The sequence below is a fragment of the Trachemys scripta genome, chromosome 6 (genome assembly GCF_013100865.1).
Source record: "Trachemys scripta elegans isolate TJP31775 chromosome 6, CAS_Tse_1.0, whole genome shotgun sequence".
Lineage (NCBI taxonomy): Eukaryota > Metazoa > Chordata > Testudines > Emydidae > Trachemys > Trachemys scripta.
The window spans coordinates 128,314,676-128,341,893 of NC_048303.1; the positions used below are offsets into that span (position 1 = coordinate 128,314,676).

The window sequence follows — 27,218 nt, forward strand, 5'->3', positions numbered from 1 at the left end:
ATGATTGAAGGAGGCAGAGGAGTGGGTGGACCTGCGCTTTGGATGAGGCGGCAGAGCCCAGCAGGGCATCCAGGCAGGTAGGGAAGTCAGGTCAGGGAAATGAGGTGGGTGCCCAAGTGGTGAGGGGGGTGGGGTGAGATGGGATGGAGGGACAGGATGGGACTGGGGGAGGCCAGGGAAGGGGAAATTGCAGGTGTTAAGGCAGGAGATGACATGGGACAAAGCTGAGATGGTGGCAATGGGCTGCATGTACAAGGAGAATGAAGCCTCACAGACAGACAAAGGCTTCAAGACTGTTCAATGGGAAGGCTGGAGAGGGATAAGCTGTTTGGGGCAAGCAATGGGCCCAAGAGATTTATACCAGAGTTAACATGACTCCAGGATGTCACTCTCTATGTGCAGTGCAAGCCAATAGTGCCCTGTGCAATGTAGTGTGGGCCTATGGCATCCAGTATAGTGCCGTGTAGCCCCTATAGTGCCCTGTGCTGCAGTGCAGCCTTAGAGCACCATGTGCAGTGCAGTGTGGACCTATGGCATCCAGTATAGTGCAGTGCAGGCCTACAGTGCCTTGTGCAGCAGGGCAACCCTGGAACACCATGTGCAGTGCACTGAAGGCTTATGGCATCCAGTGTAGTGCTGTGCAGGCCTACAGAGCTCTATGCAGAGCAGTTAGGTGTTAATAATAAGCCAGAGGAGGGGAAACATCAGGGGAGATATTCACCTCAGCTTTAGAGACGTGGAGCTTGAGTGACACCAAGGAGAACATTGCAGCGTTAGGCAGAGCCTGTCCAGGTCTTTGGTACTGGCCTTCTGACAGGGACATTCCCTGACCCAGCCCTTGTGCAGGGGCAGAGATGTTCTCACCGTAGCCACATGGATTGTCAGCACCCACTTGCCTTCAGTGACTCTCTCACTCTTCTGGGAAACTAAGGCCTAAAACAGTGCGGCTGGCAGTCTCGTTGCCTATGTGCCCTGGGAGGCATGTCCTGGGCAGAGCTCCCCTGTATTGCCCTCCTCCAGGGAGCACCAAGAGCATTGTGTAACATAATCCCGTCCCTTATTAGTGCAGTGTGCCATCCTTTGACATCACCTTTGTGCCCACAGGCCTTTATGCCAGCATGCAGCCTGATCTCCCTGGGGCAGGATCAGGAGCACCAGAAGCTCGCTAGAAGTGGAGGGGCCACTGGTGCCTGAACTGCAGCCCCACCCCCGCTCCCTCTCCCCAGGCCCCGCCTCTTCCCCCGGGGCCCCACCCTCACTCCACCTCTTCCCCCCCCCCAAGGCCCTGCCTGCCACTTGTTCTTCTCCATTGCCCTTAAGACAGGAAACAAGTGGCTATGTCCTCCCACTTTTAAAAGTGATGGGGGCCATAGCCTCTGGCTCCCCCTGTTCCGGTGCCCTGGGCTGGATTAGTGCCTGTAGGGACAGGGGCTGCTATCCAGCCTGCCCTGGGGGCTTTCTGCTGTACGAGAACAAGGGGAGGCAGTGTCCAGCCTGCAGCAAGAGTTCACTGCTCTCGTGACCCACCCCATTAAACGCCCTTTTTGTGGGGGCCAGGGAAAGAGCAGCAGCAGGGACCAGTTCCTCTCTGGGTGTCGTGAGGGTTCCTCTGAGATAGGGGCTACCTCTGAGGGCTCCACTCCACACAACACTTGTCTGGCATTGGCAGCCTTCCCCGCCTGCCATGGAGGGCAGGGCCACTGCAGCTGCAGTCCAAGCACAGGCTGGCAGCAGGCCCCATGCTTAACGCCACATGCCTGTAGCACACAGGGGAGTCACAAGGAGGACGCAGGCCCGGAGCCCAGCCAGCCCTGCTCCAGCGCCCTCGTGGTGCACAGGGGAGTTGCATGGAGGCCGCAGACCAGAGCCTTTCCTGCACTGTTCCAGCCTCAGTCTCCCCAGACTTGGTGCAGCTCTAGAAGTACCTTTAACCTGGGATCACCTGCAGTGAGAGAACTGGCTGGCAGCAGATTGTAGAGCAGCCAAGCAGATCCGTGTGCAGCACCCAGGACAGCAGGCAGGCGGCTATCGGAGCCAAGGGAAGTTTGCGCTGCATTCACCTCCTTTTTCCCCAATGCAAAACGTAGAAAGAGTCGTTCTCATGAGGCACCTGGGTGTCTGCTGCAGGCACGGTGCATGCCACGGCCGCAGAGTGGGCCTGTCACCTCAGTCCCTGCCCGAGTCCATGTGGATGTTTTTAATCTCCAGTTCTAGCTGTTTGATTTGAACGTCCCTCTGGTTAACCAGCTCTCGCAGTCTCCGGATTTCTTCCTGCTGTCGGTAAAACATCTGCAACAGCTGTAAAACAAACAGCATTCTGTTGATTTCTGTTGTGCCCCAGCTGGGTCTAGGCATAATGCACATGTCTGTGCTCCACTGAAGCTCTACAGCATCACAGCATAAACCAGGGTGCCCAGACCCTCCCAAAGCAGCTAGGCACTGCAGTCATTACCTGACAGCTTAGACTAGCACCTTGCCCATGCCAGGCACCAGTGTGGGGCATTGTGGGATGGCTTCTGAAAGGCAGCCACACACGATGTAAGCAACACAGTGTCTACACTGATGCTGCATTGACCTAACTACATCGACCTAAGCACGACACCTCTCGCGGAAGTGAAGTATTAAATCAGTATCGTGGGTGAGTACACTAAAATGCATCTCCCACGATGTAAGACACTGAGGGCATGTCTTATGTTAGGTCCACCTACAGCCACTGCAGTAACTCAATTGACTACCGGTGTCCACACTACCCTCCTTCCTCCGGCAGTGTATGCCCTCACCAGAAGAGCTTGCACTGACTGACGTGGGGCACTGACAGCCGGAGCGTGGGACACTGACAGTTGTGCAGAGCTCACCTGCCACAGCCCTCTCGCCCCGGGGGCTGACAGCCAGAGACCAAACCTGAAATCATAGGAGCCATGAAACTGACAAGAATGTCAATTTCACTTCTGGTAGGCTCCCTGCTGTGAAACTGAGCCCAGGTGGGCTGACAGCTTCTGCTGTTGGCCCAGCAGAGGAGGGCAGGTTCCAGCGGTGAGCCCTGCGCAGGGCTGATAGCCAACAGGCAATGGAAATAACACAGTGTCTACATTGATACTGCCAACTACATCAATCTAAGTGCTATGCCTTTCACAGAGGTGGAGTTATTAAGTCAGTGTAGTGGGTGACTTACATCGGTGGGAGCTACATTTTAGTGTGGACGCTTAGAGAGTTAGGTCGATGTAAGCTGCCTTATGTTGACCTAACTCTGCAGTGTAGACCAGGGTTCAGCCTCTCTGGGGCTCAGTTCCCATCTGTCCAATGGCGATGGTAACCATTCCTTTGTGTGTTTACATTGTGAACTCCCAGGGGGCAGGGACATGGACAGGTCTTGGCCAGCACTAGTTGTGTGACCAGCATGCTGGCACTGAAGTGGGGGGTTTCTTTAGCTCTGCTTATGCACCCAAGTCCCACACTGCAGACCTTTGGCATTGTTTTTCAGTTCAATCTATGCCCATACAAAACATTCTGCAGTTTGCACGCTTTGCCAGCTGTATGTAATTCTCCCCCCATGCCCACATGCTTTCCCACAGCCAGACCTCATTCTCGGTTTTAGGTAGAGGACACTCGAATAAGTCGAAGCCATTTGAAAGCCGCATTTGTCTGGTTTCCTGCAATCTTTCCTCCACTTTTTTCTGGCCTCTCTTTTCTTGGATCTCACTTTGCTTCTGAATTTCCTTCATTGCCATTCTTTCTGTCCTGTCCTGGTACCGCAGTGATGGTTCTCTCTCAGGAAATTGTGGCAGAGAATTCAGGATTTCAGAGCCTGGTCTCAAAGACACCAGGACAGGACCTACAATATAAGTAGGGGAATGGTTAGCACACATATAGAGCATACACATCAGCACTGAACAAAACACAGGAGATCTGTAGGTTCAAATAATCAGGCTCAAGGTTGGAGTTATTTCCAAAGGCAATACACAACAGAGACAGCTCTGAGCCACTCAGAACAGATTTTTTATTGATATAATTTTTAGTCTGCCAAGATTTTCCAGTAGCTAAAGGGTAAAATAGCTAATGACATTTTGTGTATACGCCAGACAATCCAATCAATGTTTGACTCTGTCCTCTTTCTGCAAGCCTGACCTTTATTAATTCCGTTCAGCCATTCCTGCGCCGTGAGTGCTGGCTGGGCTCCAGCTGTCATTGGGTAGATGTCTTCCTGGTACGACTCCGACTGCAAATACAGACAGCACAATCACAGCTGCCGCTGCCAGCTACTGACAGCTTCAACACGTTACTGAGAAGAAGCATGTTCAGCATGAGAGACTAGCGATGGGAGCATTTCACAATGACTGATCCCTAACAGCCCCGTTTTGTTTAGGACTTTCAAATTTGCCATGAAAATGTACTAGGCCTGACACCAGATCCACGTGGCTCCCTTCTACTAGGAGGAGGATGACAACAAAATAGCCAGAGACATTCCTCTCCTTTGCTCAACACTTACTTGCATTGGAAGAGGGAAATTTTGCAAGACACTTTTTAGTTCATTTCAGTAAGACTGTTATTCATGCAAGCACCATATGAAGGGGGAATCCAGCCACCATTGGCGTTAGTGACAAAGCTCCCATTAACTTCAGTAGGGTCAAGATTTCAGCCAAAATGAATATTAAAGACAAAGCACAAGCAGGAAGGAGCTGGATGGTTTGAAAGTGCTGGTGTAGTCTGATGCATTGTCCCTCAAAATGGCACCCTGTAACCCCCATATTCATTATTCACATATTGTTGTGATATTTCGTACAACACATGCCATGTAAGGTATCATATGAAAGGTCATGATCTCCTGAAACCTGTTCTTTTGTCCAAATATGTATATCATTAGTGTGTATAAAGTTATGAGGTTTTGCTGTATGGTTGTTACCTTTGTAAGTTTGCTAGTGACATACAAAGAAGGCAAACCACGCCCAGGAGGGTGCTCAATGACTATTAATCATCAGGGGAGGTGTAATCAAGGGGTTTACAACTCAATGACAGCTGCCCAAGCACCACACAATGGGGACTGCTCAACTCTATGACTCAGTTGCACAAGACCACACCAGGAGATTGCTCAGGCCAGTGACTCAGCAAAGTCCACCAAGACATGTCTGGGCAAGCATCTTCTCGGCCCAGGGACTGAGGATATAAAATAGGAAACAGTTGCAGTATGCCTTTGCCTTTCTCCTCCCCCACCTACGCTGGCAGCAACAGGAATGCCGAGAAGCCGATGGTATCTGAGGAGACTGGTCCAGGCTTAAGAGAAGCCTGTGCATTGAGAACTGTAACATCCACTGGGGTGAGAAAAATGCTGATCTAAATGCTGTTTAATGTAATAAGGGTTAAGATTTAGATTGTGTGTTTATTTTTTATTTTCTTTGATAACTTTCTCTGATCTTTTATGCCTACCACTTGTAATCACTTAAAATTTATAAGTCTGTAGTTAATAAATCTGTTTTATACTTTACCTAAAACAGTGTATTTTGTGTGAAATGCTTGGGAAACCTCAACTCAGTTTACAAAGCCTGGTGCACATCCTCTCCACTGGTCAGGCTTCTAACCAGGCAGGGCAAGATGGTACAGCTCTGGGGTGCAAGGCTAAGGAGGTGGGGGGAATTGGCTGGTGCCTTTCTCTGTGTGATTCACGAGTGGCTCTGGGAGCATTCATGCAATCTAGCTGGGCGTGGGGCTCCACATACGGTTGTGCTGAGTGATAACAGCACCTGGAGGGGTTTGCTGCTTGTCACTGGCAAAGCATTGTGAGAGATAGTCCAGGCTGGAGAGTTAAGGGAGCACAGCAGCACCCTGTTTCCTGGCTGCACCCCGGGGATCCCAGCACATGTAGCTGTTAGACAGAGCAGCATCTGAGGAACATGCACTTTTGGGTGGACAGGGACTCATTGGCACTACCACAGCACCACAATGGAGTTTGTGCATTCACCCATGGCACACCCTGCGCAATGCTGCCATAGGTTTATAAACTGTGCTGCAGCTTCCACTGTCAGACTCAGTAGCTCAAGGAGCCATGACATGAGCAGATCAGAGAGCAAGTGACAGGAGGTCCTGGTTCCAGTCTCACCTGCCCTCTCATTGCACCAGGGCTGAGGCTGGACACATTTATAAGCTTCTTCTACACCACAGCATGACTGTGTTGCACATGCAGTGTAGACAGCCTGGTACCTGTGAGTGGCGCTTGATAAGGTCATGCCATCACACCCTTCCAAGTCACCCTTCTTATCAATGACTCTCCTTGGGGAGGCTGCATTTCAGGAAGTTCACAGCCAGGCAGATCTCAAGCCATTCACACTCATTTCAGTGAATCCATCCCCACATGAGGGGACACAGGTGACCACCAGGCAGGAGAAGAACAGTTCCTGCATTCTGAAGCACGGGTCCATAAGGATGTGTCAGGAGAAAACCACCTGTGCCAGACCCTGGGCTGGTGAGAATCAGCTCAGGGCTGTTACTTCACTGCAGATTCCCCCTTTACCTCAGCCAAGCATTTGGCCCCAAGGCAGTCTCAGAAAGGAGCAACCCCTCTGCCAGTGGCCTTGGTAGCAATTAAGGGCTGGGGAAGCACTTTTAAAGTCTTTTTTTCTAAAACTGAAATAACTCCACTTCGAGCCCCAAACCAGTAACCTGGGAGCCTATATGTAGATCTAGAGCACTCTGGTGCCTTTGATAGGCAATTTATTCCCCACTTGCAGAGGGTTTTAAACAGGAAAACTTGCCTGAAGAAAGGGAAGGGAAATGACACGGTGAACTTGTATAAACTTATCACTTACCAATTTCTATCACTACGACCCTAATGTGCAGGAGTGTCAGTCCCAAACCAAACCCATCCTCCGAATGAGCCATCCCCTCCTATCAGCTCAGCTCTTCGTAATGCTGCTCCTCACACAGTGCTGTTAGCTGGTCAAACTGCTGCACTGCTCCAGCCTTTGGGTGTGATCCTTCGCTCTCAGCAAGGTGTTGCTAGTACGCGGGAACAGCTACTCCACTCTGCCTGTGAACACCAGCGCTCTGCTGGAGACCAGCTCCCCACAGCTGCTCTGCTCCCCTCAGAATACAGCCGCTTCTTTCAGCTCAGCTCTTCTTTTAGAAAAGCATGGGTGGTAGCAACGACCCTCCCCAGACTCCCTACCCCCCAGAGGGGTGCAGCAGCCCAGAAGCATGCACTCTCCTTCCCCACTCCTGGCTTTCATCTTACCCAACATTGGCAACCATCACTCTGCACCAGAGAGACCCCGAGCCCAGTCATTGTCCAGGCCTTTCCCAAGGGGTTCCCAACAGGAGCCCTGGGTACAAACTGTACCCCAATTATACCTCAATGTCCCCAAATGATGCACAGTTCCTATATAAATGAGGTACTGCCTCGCCCTGTCCGCTCCTTTCTCTGGTCGGTTCTAGGCCACAGATCTTACAAAGGAAACCCGCTCAGCCCTGCCTCCCCCGCCCTGCTCAGGCACAGTGGCTGTGAGCGAGAGGGCTGCTGACCCACACCTACCCGGCGAGGAACAATCATAGAGACGGGCTCAATCAGGCTTTTGCCTGGGATCAGTTTGTAGAACCGGAAGATCTCGCAGGCCGACACGTCAAGGCCCCTCTTTGGCATGATTCCTGAGGGGAGAGCAGAAGAAATGGCAGGTGGGGTTTGTAACAGTGCCCTTCCACCAGAGGGCAGGTACAGCCCCTTCTCTTTTCCAAGAGCCAGGTGGCTTGTAGTGGACAAACAGCTGTGGGACCCTGGGGGGAATTCTCATCTAGGGAGATGATACAGGAGGAGCTGGATTCCTTCTGAAGCAGACAGGCTCCAAGCACCTGCTGATGGGCTGTCTTGGCTGCCAGTGACCCCACTGCACCGACATGGAGAGGGGCAGCGGGGTCTGCTACCCTGACTGCAGTGACCCCACAACAGGGACCAAACTTATTTATCATTTTCATTAATGCCCTTGGCATAAAGGGGGTGTGAGATAATAAAAACTGTACTTGTCTCCACTCAGGGTCTGGTTGGGAAGCATGACCTAGTGGTCAAAGCCACAACCCTGGACTGTCAAGGGGAGTGTGGGGAGGGGAGCCCAGGCCCTCCCACTCCACTGGGCTCCGACCCAGGGCCCCTTGAGCTACCAGTAACCTGGCAACCAAGACTACTTAAAGCTGTTCTTCCTGGGCCTCTTCCTCTCATCTCCCCACCTGGGATCACCTCAGTCCAAGGCCTTCGCATGGTGGGAAAATCCAAATCACAAGAAAGCAGGAGGAGGTTGCCTCTGTCCAGGGCCACAGGATACTTCCCTCTCTGCTTGTCTCTACAGAGCGTCCACCCTTTCCTCATGGAGGGCCCCTCTGGGCAGCTGGGTCAGAGCCTTTCAGTTTTGCTCTGCTCTGCTGCAGCTGTGGGCTGCTTCCAACGCTGCTCCTCAACTGAGCTAATTCGCTGCCTTTTAATTCCTCCAGCAGATGGAGCATTTGCTGCAGGTGTGACAGGTGGGGCTGGCTGAGCCCAAAATGAGCCCTTAAGCCCTTGTTGCTCAGTGGGGGGGTTTGTACACCCCATCACAATGACACAAAGTTGGGAGGTACTCCCAGTATGGAGGAGGATCAGAATATCATTAAAGAAGATCTGGAGGACCCTGAAAACTGGAGTAATAGAAAAAGGATGAAATGTAATAGTGCATATTGCAAGATCATGCACTTAGGGACTAACAACAAAAATTTTTGCTATAAGCTGGGGACATATCAGTTGGAAGTGACAGAGGAGGAGGAAGACCTGAATGTATTGGTTGATCACAGGATGACTATGAGCTACCAATGTGATGTAGCTGTGAAAAAGGCCGATGCACTCCTAAGTTGCATCAGGCAAAGTATTTCCAGTAGAGATAGGAAAGTGTTAGCACCATTATATACTCCTGGGGGATTTCTGTGCTACTGTGCGTGCAGAATTTGCGCAGAAATTAATGTTGAGCGTGCAGAATTTCCTTTCTCTCCACAGAAATGAGAGTGAATGATCAAGGGCCTGGAAACACTCCCTGTGAGGAGTGACTGAACAGACTGGGTTTGTTATCTTGGAGAGGGACATGACAGAAGTCTATAGAATAGTGACTGGCCCAGAGACATGCGATTGGGAGCTCCTGTTTTCTCTGTCTCAGAACACAAGGACAAGGGGACATTCAGTGGCATTGAAAAGTGGGAAATTCAAACCAATAAAAAGGATTCACTTCTTCACACAACTTGTTACTAGCCTGTGGAACTCTGATGGGGTGTTCACCCCACAACAGCCCTGAAAGGCTTATGGAGGCTGAGAAAGACCAATTGTGATAGACACCACATGAGGGGATTAGCCTGGAGAAGCAACCCCTGACTGCAGCATGAAGCTCAGCTGAACAGGTGTGTGCTGGGCTAGTATAAAGCCAGGAAGCTGCCAACAGAGATGGCTGCAGTGAGGAAGGCTACAGCCACCCTCTGTGCATTAGAGAGGGAAGGAGGGAATCCAGGTATGAAAAGGTGGACTAAGCCCAGAGGCCCCCTGTTGGAGGCCTGAGGGACCTGCTACACCCCATCCCAGAGAGGAGCAGAAGAAAAGTCTTCCAAGCAGCCTAGAGTGGTTGCAGGGGAAGCAGCCAACACAGGGACCGCAGAGACAGGGTCAGTCAGTTGCTGTCTGGACCTGGAAGAGAGAGTACTGGGTTCCTGCCTGGCTGGAAGAGCAGCAGGACCACAGCCAGCTCAGTGCATGCAGGGACCAAGGAGCTAAGAAGGAGCTCCTGGCTGGCTGCTGGGGGTATGGCCCCATACCAGGGCCAGGAGAAGGTAAAGACTGCATACCCCGGAAAGGGTTTGTTCTGTTCCACCAACAGACAGTGTGTGTGACTTGGCTGGAGGGCTGAGTCACTGAAGACCCGCTGAACAAACCATTGACTGAGGGGCGCAGGCGAGAGGTGGGTGACCCCATTACAACAGGGAAAGAGTAAGACCCCGGGAGCCTGACCCAGCGGGAAGGGCATTCCCAGAAGAGAGGTGGGTGGAGAATAAAGCCTGTGGGAGGCAAGTAGGAAGCAGTCCAGGGAGAGAGCAGCAAGGCTGGGGACTGAGCAGGTCTTGGCTGAGTGCTGTAGGGTCCCTGGCTTGGAACCTGGATTTGTGGTGGGCGGTCTGTAAGTCCCTGCTTGAGGAGAAGATGGCTGATACTGGAGAGCTCTTTAGAGTAGCAGGCAAAGGCACAAGGAGATCCCAGATTGGAAGCAAAGTCAGCAGAGTTCAAACTAGGAATAAGACGCACATTTTAACAGCGGGGTAAATAGCTACTGAAGCAGTTTCCGAACGATGTGGGGGATTTTCCAGCATTTGCAGTCTTGCAGACACCCATATCAAGACTGGGTGTCTCTTTCTAAAAGATCCACTCTAGTTCAGCTGGGAGCTCTGGGGGTGGGAGGAGAGGGGGAGGGACAGAGAGGGGGTCAGATTAGATGGTCATTACAATACCTCTGGTTTAGGAGTCTATGGATCTGTGATTTACAACAGTGTAACACTGAGTGAGAGCAGAACTGGGCCCCCCTGTCTTCTTACCAAAACCTATGGAATTGTGGGCCAGTCTTGTACTCCCACTGGATTCCCTCAGGGTGTGGCACTGGGCCCCTAGTGAGATGAGAAATACACGATACAAACTCACCGATTCCTTTCTGTGGTTGATGGGAGCGGAATTCCATCAGGTAGTTCAGGTATGGCTTATCAGCGTTTATCTCATAGTATCGTATGTTCCCATCACCCTACAGACGACAAGAGAGAACAAAAGGCATTGCTTAGCCCCTGCTGCAGGAGAGGGGAAGCCCAAGGTGGTCACCTGGTTTGCCTTCTCTAGAACGTCCATTGTTCTTTTAAAGCTCTATCATATCACCTTGTATTTGTTTCCTCTCTAAACTAAACCGTCCCAATCTTTCCAGTCTCCTTCCATATAAAAGTATTTTTCTGGCCTCTAATATTTTTCCTCCACTGGTCTCTGAACCCCTTTTATTTCTGTTATGTCCTTTTCGTCAGAGAGTTATCAGAATGGAACCCAGTATTCCAGGTGAAGGTGTATCACTGATTTATAGAACTACACTTAGGAAGGGAAATCAAAAGCACAACTGCAAAATGGGGAATAACTGGCTAGATGGTGAATGATGACTATTGCTGAAAAGGATCAGGGGGTTTAGTGGATCACAAATTGAATATGAGTCAACAATGTGATGCAATTGTGAAAAAGGCTAATCCAGGGTATTTTAGCAGGAGTGTCATATGTAAGACACCAGGAGGTAACGGCCCCCCTCTATGCAGCACTGGTGAGGCCTCAGCTGGAGTAATATGTGAGTTGCCAGAGTCCAGAGGAGAGAAACAAAACTGCTCAAAGATTTAGAAAACCTGACCTATAAGGAAAGGTTAAAGAAACTGGACATGTTTAGTCTTGCAAAAGACTGAGGTAGGACCCTATAACAGTCTTCAAACATGTTAAGGGCTGTTACAAAGAAGAGTGATCAATTGATCTCCATGTCCACTGAAGGTAGGGCAAGAAGTAATGGGCTTAATCTGCAGCAAGGAAGATTTTGGTTAGATATTAGGAAAAACTTTCTAACTCTCAGGGTAGTTCAGCTCCGGAACAGGCTTCCAAGGGAGGTTGTGGAATCCCCATCATTGGAGGTTTTTAAGAACACGTTCGACAAACACCTGTCAGGGATGGCCTAGGTATATTTGGTCCTGCCTCAGCGCAGGGGCTGGACTCAATGACTTCTTGAGATCCCTTCCAGCCCTACATGTCTATGATTCTGTGATTCTAAGTGTTCAGCGGTACCTCCGCCCTGGGCTGCCCACTGCATGGGAGTGCGGCTCAGTTTGGGGCTACACATCTCTCTATTATTGGATTCTCAGTCCCTGCAAAGAGGAGGGGACAGAAGCTGACAGACCTTTGCTCACCTGGGCCCTGCCCCTGCCGAACTTCACTCCCACAAAGGCAGTGGCTGTAGCTCATGTGCCTAGTGTTAGTGTTAGGCTTGTTTGCACAGGATCGGGGCCATGGGGTAAGGATTAAAGAGCTGGACACATCAGGACTTTGAGAACTTTCAGATCAATACACGAAAGCACTTTTTTCTGCCTGTCATATAACGAGCAAACAGGAGGACATGTGGATCCCCAAATGCGCACCACACTAGACAATGCACAGCAATTTGTGAGCCCCAAAGGCTTTTAATCCCATCTTTTCAGCCTCACTTCTAGTGAGTGCAAGTGAAGTCTTTTCCTGCTACCTTTTTGCTCCTCTTTGGCTAAGCCTGTGGGATGTCCTGGGAACACGTGATTTTGCAGTTAATGCTGAAGACCTGATTCACAGTTAGTATCGGTCTATTATCCACTAAGTGTCTTATTGCTTCATCGGGGACCTTCAGTTAAAGCAGAACGGCAGGATTCTCCCCTCACTCAAGCAAGTGTAAATCAGGAGTAACCCCACTGAAGCCGATGGCAAAGCAGTGTAGTTGGGAACCGAATTGGTGGCGTTGATGTTAATTCATAGAAAAAGCACTTACCTTGCTCACCACATACAGCATGTGAGTGTCAGAGTCATAGAACGGGAACAGCAGCCCCGAGGAGCCATCCAGATCCTCCTCAACTAAAGGCACAGAAAGATCACCCTGGGCATGTCAAAGAAGAGAGAAACAGCTGCTCTCAGGACCTTAGTGTCTTGCTTGAAAATGCCCTAGAGCATCTGATCCTGGGTCCCACTGTTGCTTCCACTGATTTGGGGGGGGGGCAGTTCTGAGAGGGCCCATGGCCATGGAGGGAAGGATACACAGAAGTCTCTTCACACTTCTTATTGCAGGTCTGCAGTATGGACATGCTGCTCCCGTCTGCCTGCTGCCAGCCTTTAGCTCCTTTGAAACTGCTCCCTCCCATACCCAGCACCCCTTCCAATGCTAGAAAATTGCTTCCGTTTCTGTTTGCATTATTGCCATGCTGTCAGCCTGCCTTACTTCTTCACCAATTCATTTCTATTTCATAACATTTTCTACACAAAAGCCAGGATCCACCTAAGAGTTTTTAGCTTGACAGATCACCTTGGAACTTAGCTACAAATTAATTCTTGGGTATTTGGCAGACACAAGGGTTAAAGTGAAAGTAATGAGGAATCCCAATTGGTGAGGAAACTATGGCTGGATTGCTGGCTCCGACTCACCTGCTCCCATAGTGCAATTTGCCTGTTATTCCAGCGGGATGTTCCAGTAGAGAGCAGCTTTTTCATGTTTCCTAGAAACAAAACTTTATTCACTCTGTGGTTCTTGTAGCTGGCTTCCTGTAAGGAGACACACAGACACACCATACTATCATGGTCACATGGGAAATCCAGGCATGGGGAGACAGTTTTTTCTCATTGCTGTCCGAAGCTTATTTGAGTTTGCTGAGCAGAAAAGGCACTAACTGCACCCTTCTCCTGAAGCCCCACCCAATGAGGATCTCACTGCATATCTGCCTCTCCTCACATGGCCCTCTGCAGCAATGACAGCGCAGGTCCCATGGGGCTGGCTTGCTTGCCCTGCTGCGGCAGTGACAGCACTGGTCCTGATGGGGCTGGGCCGCTCGCCCTGCTACAGCAACAGCAGTGTAGGTCGCACATAGGGTAACCAGGCGTCTGGTTTTTGACCGGAAGTCCCAGTTCAGCTCTGGTCAGCACAGCTGATCGGGACGCTAAAAGTCCAGTTGGCTGCAGTGCCAACGGGGCAGGCAGGCTCTGTGCCCAGCTCCCAGGATGCAGCCGGCATGTCCCTCTGGCTCCTAGGCAGAGGTGCAGCCAGGGGGGCTCCGTGTCCTGCCCCCGGCCTCAGGCGCCACCCTGAGTGCCAGCTCCAGAACTCCCATTGGCCAAGATCTGCAGCCAATGGGAGCCGTGGGGGCAGTGCCTGGGGGGGGTGGCACATGGAGCCCCTTGGCAATCCAGGAGCTGGAGGGACATGTCGCCACTTCCCAGGAGCTGTCTGAGGTCAGCACCGCCTGGAGCCCGCACCCCGAACACCCTCCTGCGTCCCAACATCCTGCCCCATCCCTGAGTCCCCTCCCACACTCTGAACTCCTCGGCTCTACCCGGGAGCCCCCTGCTGCACCCCAGGCCCTTCATCCCTAGCCCCACCCCAAAGCCTGCACCCCCAGCCAGAGCCTTCACCCCCTCCCACACCCCAATCCCCTTCCCCAACCCAGAGCCCCCTCCTACACTCCAAACCCCTCGGCCCCACCCTCCAAACCCCTCCTGCCCCCAACCCCCTACCCCAGCCTGGTGAAAATGAGCGAGTGAGCAAGGATGGGGGAGAGCGAGCGACAGAGGGAGGGGGGATGGAGTGAGTGGGGGTGGGCCCTTGGAGAAGGAGCAGGGAAGGGGCAGGGCCTCGGGGGAAGGGGTGGGGCAGGGCAAGGGTGTTCGGTTTTCTGCAGTTAGAAAGTTGGCAACCCTAGTCGTACGGGGCTGGGCTGCTTGTCCTGCTGCAACAATGGCAGCAGTGCGGCACAGATTTCAAAGGGGCTGAGGGCAGCAAGAGGCCCAGCTCCCCTGGGGCCCAGCCATCAGCTCTACACCGCGTTGGAGTACATAAGGGGGAGACCATGGGGCCGTCTAGCGGCTGCAGCTTGCAGGAGCCACATGCCAGAATCCTGCTACCCTGCCAGCAGAAATGTTACTTAGGCTGCAGCTAGTTATGTGTTTTAATGTAGAAGCTTTTGTGTACTTGCACAGTGTGGCCCCGCAATCTCTCCCACACAGTCAGAGAGGACTATTCAGACAGGTGCTGGCAAGGGGACAACACAGACCGGGATCCCTTGCCATCTATTCCCAGGACACCAGGCACCATAGTGTCTAGGTGGGAAACTAACACAAACCTGGTGAATTTCAGGGGGGAGTTAGAGAATGAGGTGGGCAAGAAGCAGGAGGTTGGGGTGAGCATAAGAAAGGCAGACAGGCAAGAGTGGCATGAGGTGTTACTGGGTCTAGTTAGGTGAGGGGACGAGGCAGGGGTGCATAGGAGCAACGGAAATCTTTGTGTTTTCCTTTCCGAGATGTGGGATAGGACAGTTACCTGTTCCGTAACTGGCGTTCTTCGAGATGTGTTGCTCAGGTGTATTCCACAGTAGGTGTGTGTGCTCGCCACGTGCACCGGTGCCGGAAGTTTTTCCCTTAGCAGTACCCCTAGTGAGGGAGCACCGCTGCGATCCCTGGAGTGGTGCCTCTATATCGCGCTATAAGGGGAGCTACGGGCTCCCCCCACCCTCGGTTCCTTCTTGCTGGACAACTCCAACAGAGGGGAAGGAGGGCGGGACGTGGAATAGACAGGAGCAACACATCTCGAAGAACGCCAGTTACGGAACAGGTAACTGTCCTTTCTTCTTCGAGTGATTGCTCCTGTGTAGTCCCCTGTAGGCGACTCCAAGCTATACCTGATGGAGGTGGGTAGGAGTTTTAAGGGTTACCTGGGCGGAGCACCGCCCTACCAAACCCAGCGTCATCCCTCGTTTGGGAGACGATCGCATAGTGTGATGAGAAGGTGTGGACAGAGGACCACGTAGCAGCCCTGCATATGTCCTGAATAGGGACATGAGCCACGTAGGCAGCCGAGGAGACCTGAGCTCTCGTCGAATGAGCCTTCACTATAGGAGGCAGGGGAACCCCTGCCAGGTCGTAACGTGTGCGTATGCACGAGGTGATCCAGCGGGAAATCCACTGGGTGGAGACCGGTCGCCCCCTCATGCGCTCGGCCAATGCAATAAACAGCTGGGGGGGGAGGGGATTTCCTAAATGACCCGGTTCTGTCTAGGTAAAAAGCCAGCGCTCTACACACATCTAGCATATGCAGGCGCCGTTCCTCATTGGAGGAATGGGGCTTAGGACAGAGGACCAGAAGGAAAATATCCTGGTCTATGTGAAAAGCCGAAACTACCTTCGGCAGGAAAGCTGGATGTGGGCGGAGCTGGACCTTATCCCTATGGAAGACCGTGTTCCACTGACGAACAAGTTCCACTAAGGCTAGAATCGCTGCAGCCAAGGCTGGAGCACAAAGTTCCCATTACCTTCACTGGTGGCAAGAAGGAACTGAGAGTGGGGGGAGCACGCAGCCCCCTTTATGGCGCAATATACAGGTGCCACTCCAGGGGTCGCAGCGGGGCTCCCCCACTACGGGTACTGCTAAGGGAAAAACTTCCGGCACCGGTGCACATGGCGAGCACGCACACCTACTGTGGAACACACCTGAGCAATCACTCGAAGAAGAAGTGTTAGCTCACAGAAGAGTGCAGTACTCCTCCCCAGCCACTCTGGTTATGTTGCGGTTTCCAGGTTTATTCTGCAGGCGGGGAAGGAGTGTAGCTGTAAGACAGCACAATGTTTCTTAACTTGCTAATGACTGTCCAAAAGCAGCGGTCAGGCTGCCAAGAAGAGCAAGTCACACCAAGCTGTGTTGAGAGAGGCTGAGAAATGGCTGCTAGAGATTAGAGCCACAGCATCCAATTGATTGCCTCTTGTGAGCAGGCTCGGTTTCATTCAGGCTTCTGCTGGAGGCACTTGCGGCACCACGTTGGGAAACGTCATGGAAACATTTCCAATTGAAGCTCTTTTGAAACAATTTGCCCCTCTTCCTCACAGCTGCACAGGGCTACGCTCCAGATGGCGTGCGCTGCTCCGCAGACGAACTCCAGTTTAGCTGGAGGGTTTAGCCAGGCCACTCTAGAACACTGGGCCTCTACCAGAGCACACTGAATAACCTGCTCCAGAATCTGCTGCACCACATCAGCCCTGAGTCACAGATCCTGCCTCCACTCGCCCCTTGTGCAATGCTGCCCACAGATGCAGCCATCCCTACCTGGAATACATCAGTGCAGAAGAGAAAAAACGGTTCCTCACCTTCTCGTAACTGTTTTTCTTCGAGATGTGGTGTTCGTGTCTATTCCAATCAGTGTGTGCGCGCGCACGGGCGCGGTAGCCGGAAGATTTTTCCAATAGCGGCGTCCGTCGGGTCGGTCTGGGCGCCCCCTGGAGTCGCGCCCTCATGGCGCACAATATAGAGCCCTGGCGACGCGCCACCCCCTCAGTTCCTTCTTGCTGGCTACTCCGACAGAGGTGTAGGAGGGTGGGTATTGGAATGGACATGAACACACCTCGAAGAACAACAGTTATGAGAAGGTGAGTAACCGTTTTTAATTCTTCGAGTGCTTGTTCATGTCGATTCCAATCAGGTGACTCACAAGCCCCAGTTTAGGTGGTGGGGTCGGAGTCTTCCACTGATTGAAGCACTGCTCGTCCGAAGGCCGCATCGTCTCTGGCCTGCTGGGTAATCACACAGTGCGTGGTGAAGGTTTGGATGGAGGACCATGTCATCGCTCTGCAGATTTTCTGAGTGGGAACTTGAGCCAGGAACTCTGTTGATGAAGCCTGCGCCCTGGTGGAGTGTGCAGTGATTAGAGGTGCAGGAACACCTGCCAGGTTGTAGCACTCATGAATACAGGATGCTATCCATGACTAAATGCGTTGTGACGACACAGGCTGACCTTTCATTCTGTCCACCACTGACATGAATAACTGGACCGACTTTCTGAACAGCTTCGTTCTCTCGATGTAAAAGGCCAGCGCCCTGTAGACATCCAGAGAGTGGAGTCTCTGCTCCCTGCCACTGGAGTGTGGCTTAGGGTAGAACACCATGAGAAAGATGTCCTGGTTGACACAACCTTCAGGAGGAAAGCAGGGTGAGGTCTGAGCTGCACCTTGTCCTTATAGAACTCAGTGTAGGGAGGGTCTGATGTCAAGGCCCTGAGCTCAGACCCCCTTCCTGGCCAAGGTTATCGCTTCCAGGAACCTCACCTTGTAAGAGAGGTAGAGCAGGAAGCATGTCGCTAATGGTTCAAAGGGGGGTCCCATGAGCCTGGAAAAGACCAGGTTGAGGTCCCAGGCAGCGACATGCTGACACACGTTAGGGTATAGCCTGTCGAGTCCTTTTAAGAACTGGCTGACCATAGGATTAGCAAACACAGAGCGGCCCTCCACGCCTGGGTGGAAGGCTGAGATGGCAGCTAAGTGCACCCTTATTGATGACAACAAGAGACCCTCCTGCTTCAGATGTTAGAGTGAGAATGAGTGGCACTGAGGCTAGAGTCGGGGACGAATGACACTGCGCCGACCAGGTTGAAAATCTCTTCCACTTGGCAAGGAATGTGGCTCTCATAGAGGGTTTTCTGCTGCCAAGGAGGACCTGTCTAACCTGGTCTGAACAGGAAAGCTCCATTGGATTCAACCATGGAGCTTCCATGCCATGAGGTGAAGTGACTCGAGGTTCAGATGTTGAAGACGACCGTGATCTTGTGTCAGAAGGTCTGCGAAGAGCAGCAGGGTGATCGGGGCTCCCACGGACATGTCTAGGAGAGACGTGTGCCAGTGCTGGTGAGGCCAGGCTGGTGCTATCAATATAACCTGAGCTGGTTCCCTCCTGATCTTGAGGAGCACCTTGTGAACGGGTGGTATGGGTGGAAAGGCGTATAGGAGACAACCTTCCCATGGGAGGAGGAACGCATCCACGTTGGAGCCTGGGCTGTGATTCTGGAAGGAGCAGAACTGCTGGCACTTCCTGTTGTGTCACATGGCGAATAGGTCTATCTAGGGAAATCCCCACCTCTGGCAGATTGAAATCGCCAAGTCCGGGCGAAGGGACCATTCATGGCCATGAAACAACCTGCTGAGGTGGTCCCTGGGGAGGTACAACGCTTGCAGGTGTATTGAATGCTCTACACAGAAGTCCCACAGCATCAGGACTTCCTGGCACAGGGGAGAGGAGTGTGCACCCCCCTGTTTGTTGCTGTAGAACATTGCTGTTGTATTGTCCATCATGACTGATACACATTGACCCGTTAAGTATGCCTGGAAGGTCTGGCATGCCAAGCGCACTGCTTTCAGCTCTCTGACATTGATGTGGAGACCTAGTTCCTCCTGAGACCAGAGGCCTTGAGTCCTGCGGTCTCCCAGATGTGCTCCCCAGCCCAAGTCTGATGCGTCCTTCACTAGCGACAGAGACGGCTGCGGAGTGGCGAAGGGGAGCATACTATCCCCCCCCCCCCGAGCATACCCCAAGGGGCGGGCCCCCACAGGAGGAAGGAGAGGACCGACAACGCAGGGTCAAAATCCTGTCCAAGCTGTCCTGGGCTGGGTGATACACTGACGCAAGCCACAACTGAAGAGGTCGAAGCCTGAGCCTGGCATGCTGCACCACATAGGTACAGGCAGCCATGTGTCCGAGAAGCTTCAGGCAGTTTATCGCTGTGGTGGTGGGAAACTGTCTGAAGCCTGGAATGATATCGGTCAGGGCCTGAAACCTTGATTCTGGCAGCTATGCCCTGGCTTGGGTCAAGTCCCCTATAAACTCTATCCTCTGGACGGAGGACAGAGTCAATTTTGCTTCGTTTAGAAGGAGACCCAGGATGTTGAAGGTGGCTCTGATGAATCTGACCTGAGCTTCCACTTGGGTCCCGGAGGGCCCCTGATCAGCCAGTCGTTGAGGTACGGAAACACCTGTACCTGGTGCCTGCGCAAGAACGTGGCGATGACTGCCATGCATGTGAAGACAGGCGGAATGGACGGATAGTAAATTGGTAGTGGGTACTATTGACCGCAAACCTGAGGTACTTCCTGTGGGGCTGAGTGATTACGATATCAAAATACGCGTCCTTCAAGTCGAGGGTGGCATACCAGTGAGGGGATGATGAAGGCCAAAGAGACCACGTGGAACTTGAGTTTCTTCACAAACTTGTTGAGTTCTCGCAGGTCCAAGATAGGCTTGAGGCTGCCTTTGGCTTTTGGTATTAGGAAATACCTGGAATAAAAGCCCTCGCCCCTGTGCTCCTGAGGAACCTCCTCCACTGCCCCTAGAGACAGGAGCAACTGCATCTCCTGGATAGGAGCTGCTTGTGAGAAGGGTCCCTGAAGAGGGTCAGGGAAGGAGGGTGGAAGGGCACAGAATTGGATGGTGTATCCCCTCTCTACTGTGCAGAGCACCCAACAGTCCGAGGTGATACAGGACCATGCGCAGTAGAAAGGGGACAGTCAGGACAAGAAGGTAAGGCGGGGTGGATCCAGTTGGGGATCTGGTGCGCCATCCTTGACCGCACCTTCAAAAGGCTGGTTTCGGGCCAGAAGGTGGTTTGGATTGGCCAGAGCCCTGGCCTAAGGATGGGTGTTGTCTTTTCCTGACACTCCTGTTCCTCCTCCGAGAACCATCCTGGCAGTTCTGCTGATAGAACCTCGGAGGAGGTTGCGACCTAAAGTGTGGCGGGAGTGTGCAGGCCCTGAGGGTGGCTCGTGAGTCTTTCAGGCTGTGCAGCCTCTTGTCTGTCTTTTCAGAGAAAAGAGTCACACCCTCAAATGGGAAGTCCTCAATGGTCTGTTGGACTTCATAAGGGAGCCCCGAGACCTGGAACCAGGAGCCCCTTCTCATGGGCACCCCAGTAGCCATGACCCTAGTGGCAGCATCATACCTGGAGGGAACCCAGGAGACTGGCTTTCCCTCCTCCACCACGGCCGAGAACTCAACTCAGGAGTCTGAAGGAAGGAGCTCCTCAAATTTGCTCATTGCTGCACAGCTGTTATAAGAGTACCTGCTGATGATCGCCTGTTGGTTCAAGATACAGAGCTTCAGACCCCCTGGAGAGTAGAACTTTCTCCTGAAAAGGTCGAGTTGCTTAGCCTCCCTGTTTTTAGGGGAGGCCCCTGGAAACCCTGCCGCTCATGCTAATTAGCAGCAGCCATGTCAAGCGAGCCGGGAGGTGGGTGGGAGTACAAATATTCGTACCCCTTGGAGGGCACGAAATAATGCCTCTCGTTGCACTTGGCAGTGGGCGGCAAGGAAGATGGAGTCTGCCACAGGGTCTTGGTGGTGTCCACAATAGTTTTAATAAGTGGTAGGGCAATAGGAGAAGGACCTGAGAGGGCAAGGGTATCCACCATGAGATCAGCCTCCTCGACCACTTCTTCAGCCTTAATGCCCAGACCCTGAGCAACCTTCGCAGCAACTGTTGTAGCACCCTGTTGTCCTCAAGCGCCGGGGCTATGGCTGTGCCTGCCAATGCCTCGTCCGGAGACGATGAAGAGGAAACCCCTATAAGCAGCAGATGCTCCCTGCCATCAGCTCCCAAGGGGTCCCGCGACTCTCAGGGGAACGTCAGTGCAATGGAGCACTTGTCAGCGCTGGAGCAGTCAACACCGAACTCAGCATTGGTACGGGAACCGGAGACACTGATGGTGCCGCCGGTGAAACCGGTGCTGAACCAGCTGCCTGAGCCAATGAAGGTGGCGGGGCCGTTGTCTGTGCTGCTGTTCGTGCCGAGGTCATCATCGATGCCAAAAATGCTGTCGTCACCGGAGCAGCAGTCGTCGCTGAGGTCCGAAGAGTTGCCAGTGCCGAGGCCGGTGATGATGTCGCAGTTGAAGGCATCAACATGTGGGTAGGCGCCGAGGCGAGCTGCGTGGTTGATGGCGGGACGAATGTGGCTGAGGCCACCGAAGATGCTGCGAAGCAGTGCCCTTGGATCCCTCCCTGGCTCTGGTGAAAGGCCCAGGGGGTCCAGAATGGCCCAGTGGATTCTGCCACTGAGGTGGCCACGCCTGGAGCTCTCGCCTCTCTTGCCTTGACCTCAATCGTCGGCTCCTGCTCCTCTGGAGCAGTGGGAGTCAGACTCTGACTCCAAGGTCTCCAAGACTGAAGACCACAGAGGAACCGAGCTTCAGTGCATCGAGCGTTGAGAGCTTTGGGTGCGACTAGGCTTTCTGTCCAAGTGGGCTGATGTTGAAGGACATGGAGATGGGGAATGCCTGGACATCATTGCCAGCTTCCCTCTTGACTGCACCTGGGGGCGGGGTGGGACCACCAGCACCGTAGGTTCCTCCCTCCTAGGGGGGGTGAAAACGGCGCCGTAAGGTGCAGCAGTTCCCAAGCAGCTTCGAAAGCTTCCAGCATTGAAGGAAGTGGCAGCTGCTGGCCCATAGGGACCTGTGAACGTGGAGGGCCTGGACTCAACTGCCTCAGCTGGGCAGGAGATGACGCGGCCCTAACGGGGGATCTCGAGCTGTAGCCCGCCTGGGGTCTCACTTCCTTAGATTTAGCAGGGGGTGACTGACTGTCTGGCTTCGTTTTCTTCTGAGACACCGGCGAGTGAGACCGGTGCCTGCTCTCTACTGGGCCTCGGGAAATGCCGTGCTTGTGCCGAGCGTCCCGGGACCAGTCCTTTCTCGGCACCGAACTCGATGGCGCCGGAGCGCTCCATATCGACAAGGAAGTGTTAGGAGCCCAGGTCCGAATGGGGGTGTAGAGCTGCCTCCATGAGGATCACTTTTAGCCGCTGCTCCCTTTCTTTAAGAGTTCTAGGGTGGAACTCGCGGCAGATCTTACAGTGATCCTTTTGGTGACCCTCCCCTAGGCACCGTAAACACGAGGAGTGTGGATCGCTCTTTGGCATGAGCTTCACTCAGACCACACTGTTTTTAAACCCCAGGGACTGCGGCATACCATGGCTCCGGGGAGTCAGAAGGGGGATGGGGACCCCACAATAACTCTAATCACTAACTACTAAGATAAACTAACTATGTACAAACAACTGGAGTTGAACACGCTTGCTAAAGCCAGAGCTACAGGAAGTTCCAGCGTACTGTCACTGGTGGTAAGAAGGAACTGAACAGGTGGCGGGTCGGCTGGGCTCTAAATTGAGCGCCATGAAGGCGCGACTCCAGGGGGCACCCGGACTGACCTGACCAATGGTACTATGGGAAAAATCTTCTGGCCATTGTGTGCGTGCGCGCGCACACACCTGATTGGAATCGATATGAACAAACACTTGAAGAAGAAAGAGCTCTTACAGTCAGACGCACTGTGGATCAAGCTATTTAACCCTGTATACCTGTAGGATTGCTCCTGACCGTGGGTCAACGAGTCGTATTTTCCTGTCCCGGCAGGCAGTGGCTAGCAGGCTGCCATCTGTGTTGAATGACATGGAGAGGATCACGTCCCTGTGACAGCTGATTGTCTTCACCGGATTTTGAATTACGGGCTCCTTTGTGTCGAGGTTCCAGATCATTATCTGAGGCAAAGAAACAAATTTTCAGCACCTTTCCCTCAAACCAGCCTATTTGACAGTCAGCAAGTACAACACTGCACACAAAATGGGGGGAGCGATAGCTCAGTGGTTTGAGCATTGGCCTGCTAAACCCAGGGTTATGAGTTCAATGCTTGAGGGGAACATTTAGACAAAAATCTGTCTGGGGATTGGCCCTGCTTTGAGCAGGGGGTTGGATTAAATGACCTCCTGAGGTCCCTTCCAATCCTGATATTCTATGAAATGGCTGCTCCCCTGGAGAGATGGGAGTGAAGTTCTGGAACAATGTCCTCTAGTGAACTCACACCCTTCTTTACCCATATAATTATTATGATCACAAATTGTTTGTCTATGGCCTGCTTAGTGCCTTACAGCAGTCTGCCTCAGAGAGCTGACATTCTCATTCCCAGGGGACTTTTTATTGCACGGGGAAATTGTTTCAGGGGAAAACAGGTAGAATGAACAGCAGCCATTTACATTAACATTAACTAAACTAAACCTACAACTAGACGATGGGGAAGTGAATGTTATGCGGGTTGTGACTCCGTTAGGGTCTCCTGCACTGCAATCAGAGGGGTGACTGCAGCTCCTGGAGACATGCCCCCCCCCTAGTTTTGATGGAGCTAGTGCGAGTACTTACGGCTGCAATGCCATAGCAATGCAGGCTGAACAAGCCCGCCCAGGACTTGTACTTGAGCAGCTAGCCCATGCTGCTGTGGCTTCACACCTACTGGTGCTCACATTCCCTAGATCAACACTAGCTTGGGGATGCCTAGCGGCAGGTATAGTAGGCCAGGGAAGGGTAAGCCTCCCAGCGCAGCTGCCAACCTGCCGCCTTTGAGTGCACGGATGCCTGGGCTGTGGTGGCCTCACCCATGCTCCACCTCTTCCTGTCCCTGCTCCGTCCCTCCCCCCAGGCCCCCGTCGCTTGCAGCTTCTCGCTGAGTCCCTCCTCTCCTCCCCCAAAAGACCCCTGCCACTTGCTCTCTCCCCTCCTCCACCCCCCATATGGCCCCCCCAACTTGTCAAGTCCCAACTCCCTCCTCTCCTCCACCCTCCCTCCCCCACCCACTGCTTGCCGAGTCCCTCCTCTCCTCCTGAGCAGCTTGTGGTGGAGTCTCGGGGGGCGGGGGATGGAGGGACTAGGCGAGCAGTGGGGCCACGGCGGAGGGGGTGGAGGGACTTGGCAGGTGGTGGGGTCTTGGAGGAGGGGGGTGGAGGGACTCAATGGGCAGTGGATGGTGGTGGGGTCTCTGAGGGAAGATGGGGTACTGAGCGGGCAGTGGGGTCTCGGAGGGGGTGTGGATGGAATTGGCGGGTGGTGGAGGCCTCAGGTGACGGGGTGAAGAGAAGGAACTAGGCGAGCGGCAAACGAGGAGGCCATGGGGAGTGGGTGGAGGGACTCGGCAGGTGGTGGGGTGGAGTGAGTGGAGGGACTCAGCAAGCAGTGGGGTCTCGGGAGGATGGATTTGATGGGGGGTGGAATCTCGGGAGGGTTGGATGGACTTGGCAGGGGCCTCAGGGAACAGGGGGTGATGGAGAGGGACTAGGCGAGCGGCAGGCAGGAGGGCCTTGCGGGAGGGGACTGAGTGGGAACAGGGCCTGGGGTGGAGCGGGGCCTCAGGGGAGGAGGCCGAGTGGGGGAGGGGCTTCAAGTGGAGCAAGGGGGGTGCCACGGTCCAGGCACCAGTGAGCTTCCGGCACTCAGGCCGGCTTCCCCAAATGTGGAAGCCTCGTGCCTGTCGCCCATGGGGATATGTCAACTCTCTGACTGCACTGTGGACAGACCTTAGAGAAAGAGAGGGTCACTGAAAGTCGTGAATGTTCAAAAGGCTCCTTTTTGGCGTTTGTACCCATGTCCCTTTCCCCAGGGTAGCTAATTAAAACTCCAGCCAGGGCCTGCAGTCCCACAGGTTACACAAACCACATCAAAGCCACCTCTACTCAAAAGCACACAGAGCAGCACCCAGAACACAAAAAGTGGGTTCACTTTAGGGCTGCCAGAGGAACTCAGACAGGACTGTGTTCTATCGATATCAAAACACTTTGCAAAACTGGGTTGATTTAGCCAAAAGTTTTGGTTTGGAGAAAAAAAAGAGGAAAAAAGTTCAGATGATATTGCAATGTCCTGTTTTGACATCTTCAGAATGAAACATTTCCATTTTCCTTTCTCAACAATATAACGGTGAAAACAACGAGGAGTCCTTGTGGCACCTTATAGACTAAAATTTATTTGGGCATAAGCTTTTGTGGGCTAAAACCTACTTCATCTTCCTACTGTATTTTCCACTCCATGCATCCGATGAAGTGGGTTCTAGCCCACGAAAGCTTATGCCCAAATAAATTTGTTAGTCTCTAAGGTGCCACAAGGACTCCTTGTTGTTTTTGCTGATACAGACTAACACGGCTACCATGCTGAAATATAATGATGTGACAATTATATTGTGTTATATTAGAATATAAATAAAAAAGTTAAAATTGACACAAAATGTTTTGATAAATCTGAAAACATTTTTTTCTGAATTTTCTTTTGTGAAAAATTTCAAATCTTCCAGGTTTTGTTCTTAATTGAAATGAAAACAAATTTCAAAATCTTGAAATCTGCCATGACTTGGAATTTCCATTCTCTGCCCTACACCAGACCTTCTATGCAGTCTGCCTGCCTCCCAGTCTCTCCATCGCTTGAAAAGCTAGTGTTTATATACACCCCTATTTCCCAGCATGCTTTGCCCCAGATAACAACTACAACATGGCTGTCCTGGGGGAAACATTTCCCTGCCTGCCCTGCTCTCTCTAGAGAGACTGACTGGAATGCCCAAGAGCCAGACTACTCCCTCACCCCGAGAGGGCTGGGGTGAGCCCACTCTGCTTGGGGAACCCCAGCTTTTGCCCCTGCAACCAGGACCAGCAGCATAGGTGTCTGTACAAACCCAGACTCTACGTCCTCTGCCCCAGGTGGGGGTGACCCACACAGTGCTGGCTCCAGGAGGATTCTCCTCATACAACTTAAATGACCTGTTACAGAAAGCAACTACATGTAGGAGTACAAACAAAACTGATTGTGAAGAAACAAAGCAAGTATGGGCAACCTCTCCCTGCAGATGCACCCTCTGGGTCCCTCCCCTGGGCCTGGGCCACACATCCCACCCCACAGCATCTGCATCAGGTTGGAGAGAAGGGCAAAGCTGACTCACCTTATAATCATAACCAGTACTGAAGAGAATGTTGCTGGCCGTAGGATGCCATTCAATGAGTCCCACCCTTCGAGCATGACCCAGAAGCTCCTTCCTTGCACTGGTGATGTTCCTTGTTAGTAAATGTTTGGGGATGTCCCAGATTTTCACCTAAACAGCAAATAGCAGCAGAGTCTTTATTCTGCAGTGAGACATCCTATCACTAAGATCCAGGCCAAGTACACTGTCAGCGCAGCCAGCTGTGGATTAGTCTCAAAGGATAGACATGAGGAGCAGCCTATTGACTTGCAGGCACATAATGATATTGCCACTGTGAGATGTGCAGACATTAAAATATGCCTTGAAAATATGTTCTTAACAGCTTCTCTCTTTCTGCCCTTTTATCTATCTGGGGAGAACATAAACTAAATTATATGACTCTTCTATTACCTTTATGCATATTCCAAACCTTTGCTTCCTCTCAGAGCTAAAAGCAATGAGAGTCCATAGCTTGATTCCAAAAGTGAGACATTTGTCTGGGGAGCATAATTAAACTAAAGCTTAAGACGCACAATTCCCAGGAAAGGAAAGCTCTCTGATGCTTGATAAAGAATTTTCCAACTATTGTTAGTTTCTCAAACCAAAGACTCCTATAATTTACTCATGGATGAGCCTTCCAACTCTCTTAGTCATCGATTCCAAGGCCAGAAGGGACCATTGTGATCATCAAGTCTGACTACAATACAGTCCAGGGAACTTCCCCAAAATAATTCCTAAAGCAGAAAGAAAAAACATCCAATCTTGATTTTAAAAATTGTCATTGATGGAGAATCCACCACTGACCATTGTTCCAGTGGTCAATTATGCTCACTGTTAAAAATGCATGCTTCTTTCTGGTCTGAATTTGTCTAG

General features: G+C 52.3%; 1 protein-coding gene across 2 annotated transcripts in view; it reads right to left on the minus strand.

The window, feature by feature from the left end:
• Positions 1-1,287: 1,287 nt before the first annotated feature.
• Positions 1,288-27,218, minus strand: part of CORO2A (coronin 2A) — a 98,164-nt gene continuing 72,233 nt past the window's right edge. For both annotated transcript variants that reach the window (XM_034774693.1, XM_034774692.1), the window contains exons 4-12: positions 26,328-26,477; positions 22,939-23,118; positions 13,208-13,324; positions 12,561-12,665; positions 10,679-10,775; positions 7,520-7,632; positions 4,126-4,216; positions 3,579-3,832; positions 1,288-2,298 (exon numbers count right to left, since the gene is read on the minus strand). In XM_034774693.1, coding sequence (XP_034630584.1) covers positions 2,167-2,298; positions 3,579-3,832; positions 4,126-4,216; positions 7,520-7,632; positions 10,679-10,775; positions 12,561-12,665; positions 13,208-13,324; positions 22,939-23,118; positions 26,328-26,477 — 1,239 coding nt within the window. In that variant the 3' untranslated portion in view covers positions 1,288-2,166. The remainder of the gene's footprint in view (positions 2,299-3,578; positions 3,833-4,125; positions 4,217-7,519; positions 7,633-10,678; positions 10,776-12,560; positions 12,666-13,207; positions 13,325-22,938; positions 23,119-26,327; positions 26,478-27,218) is intronic.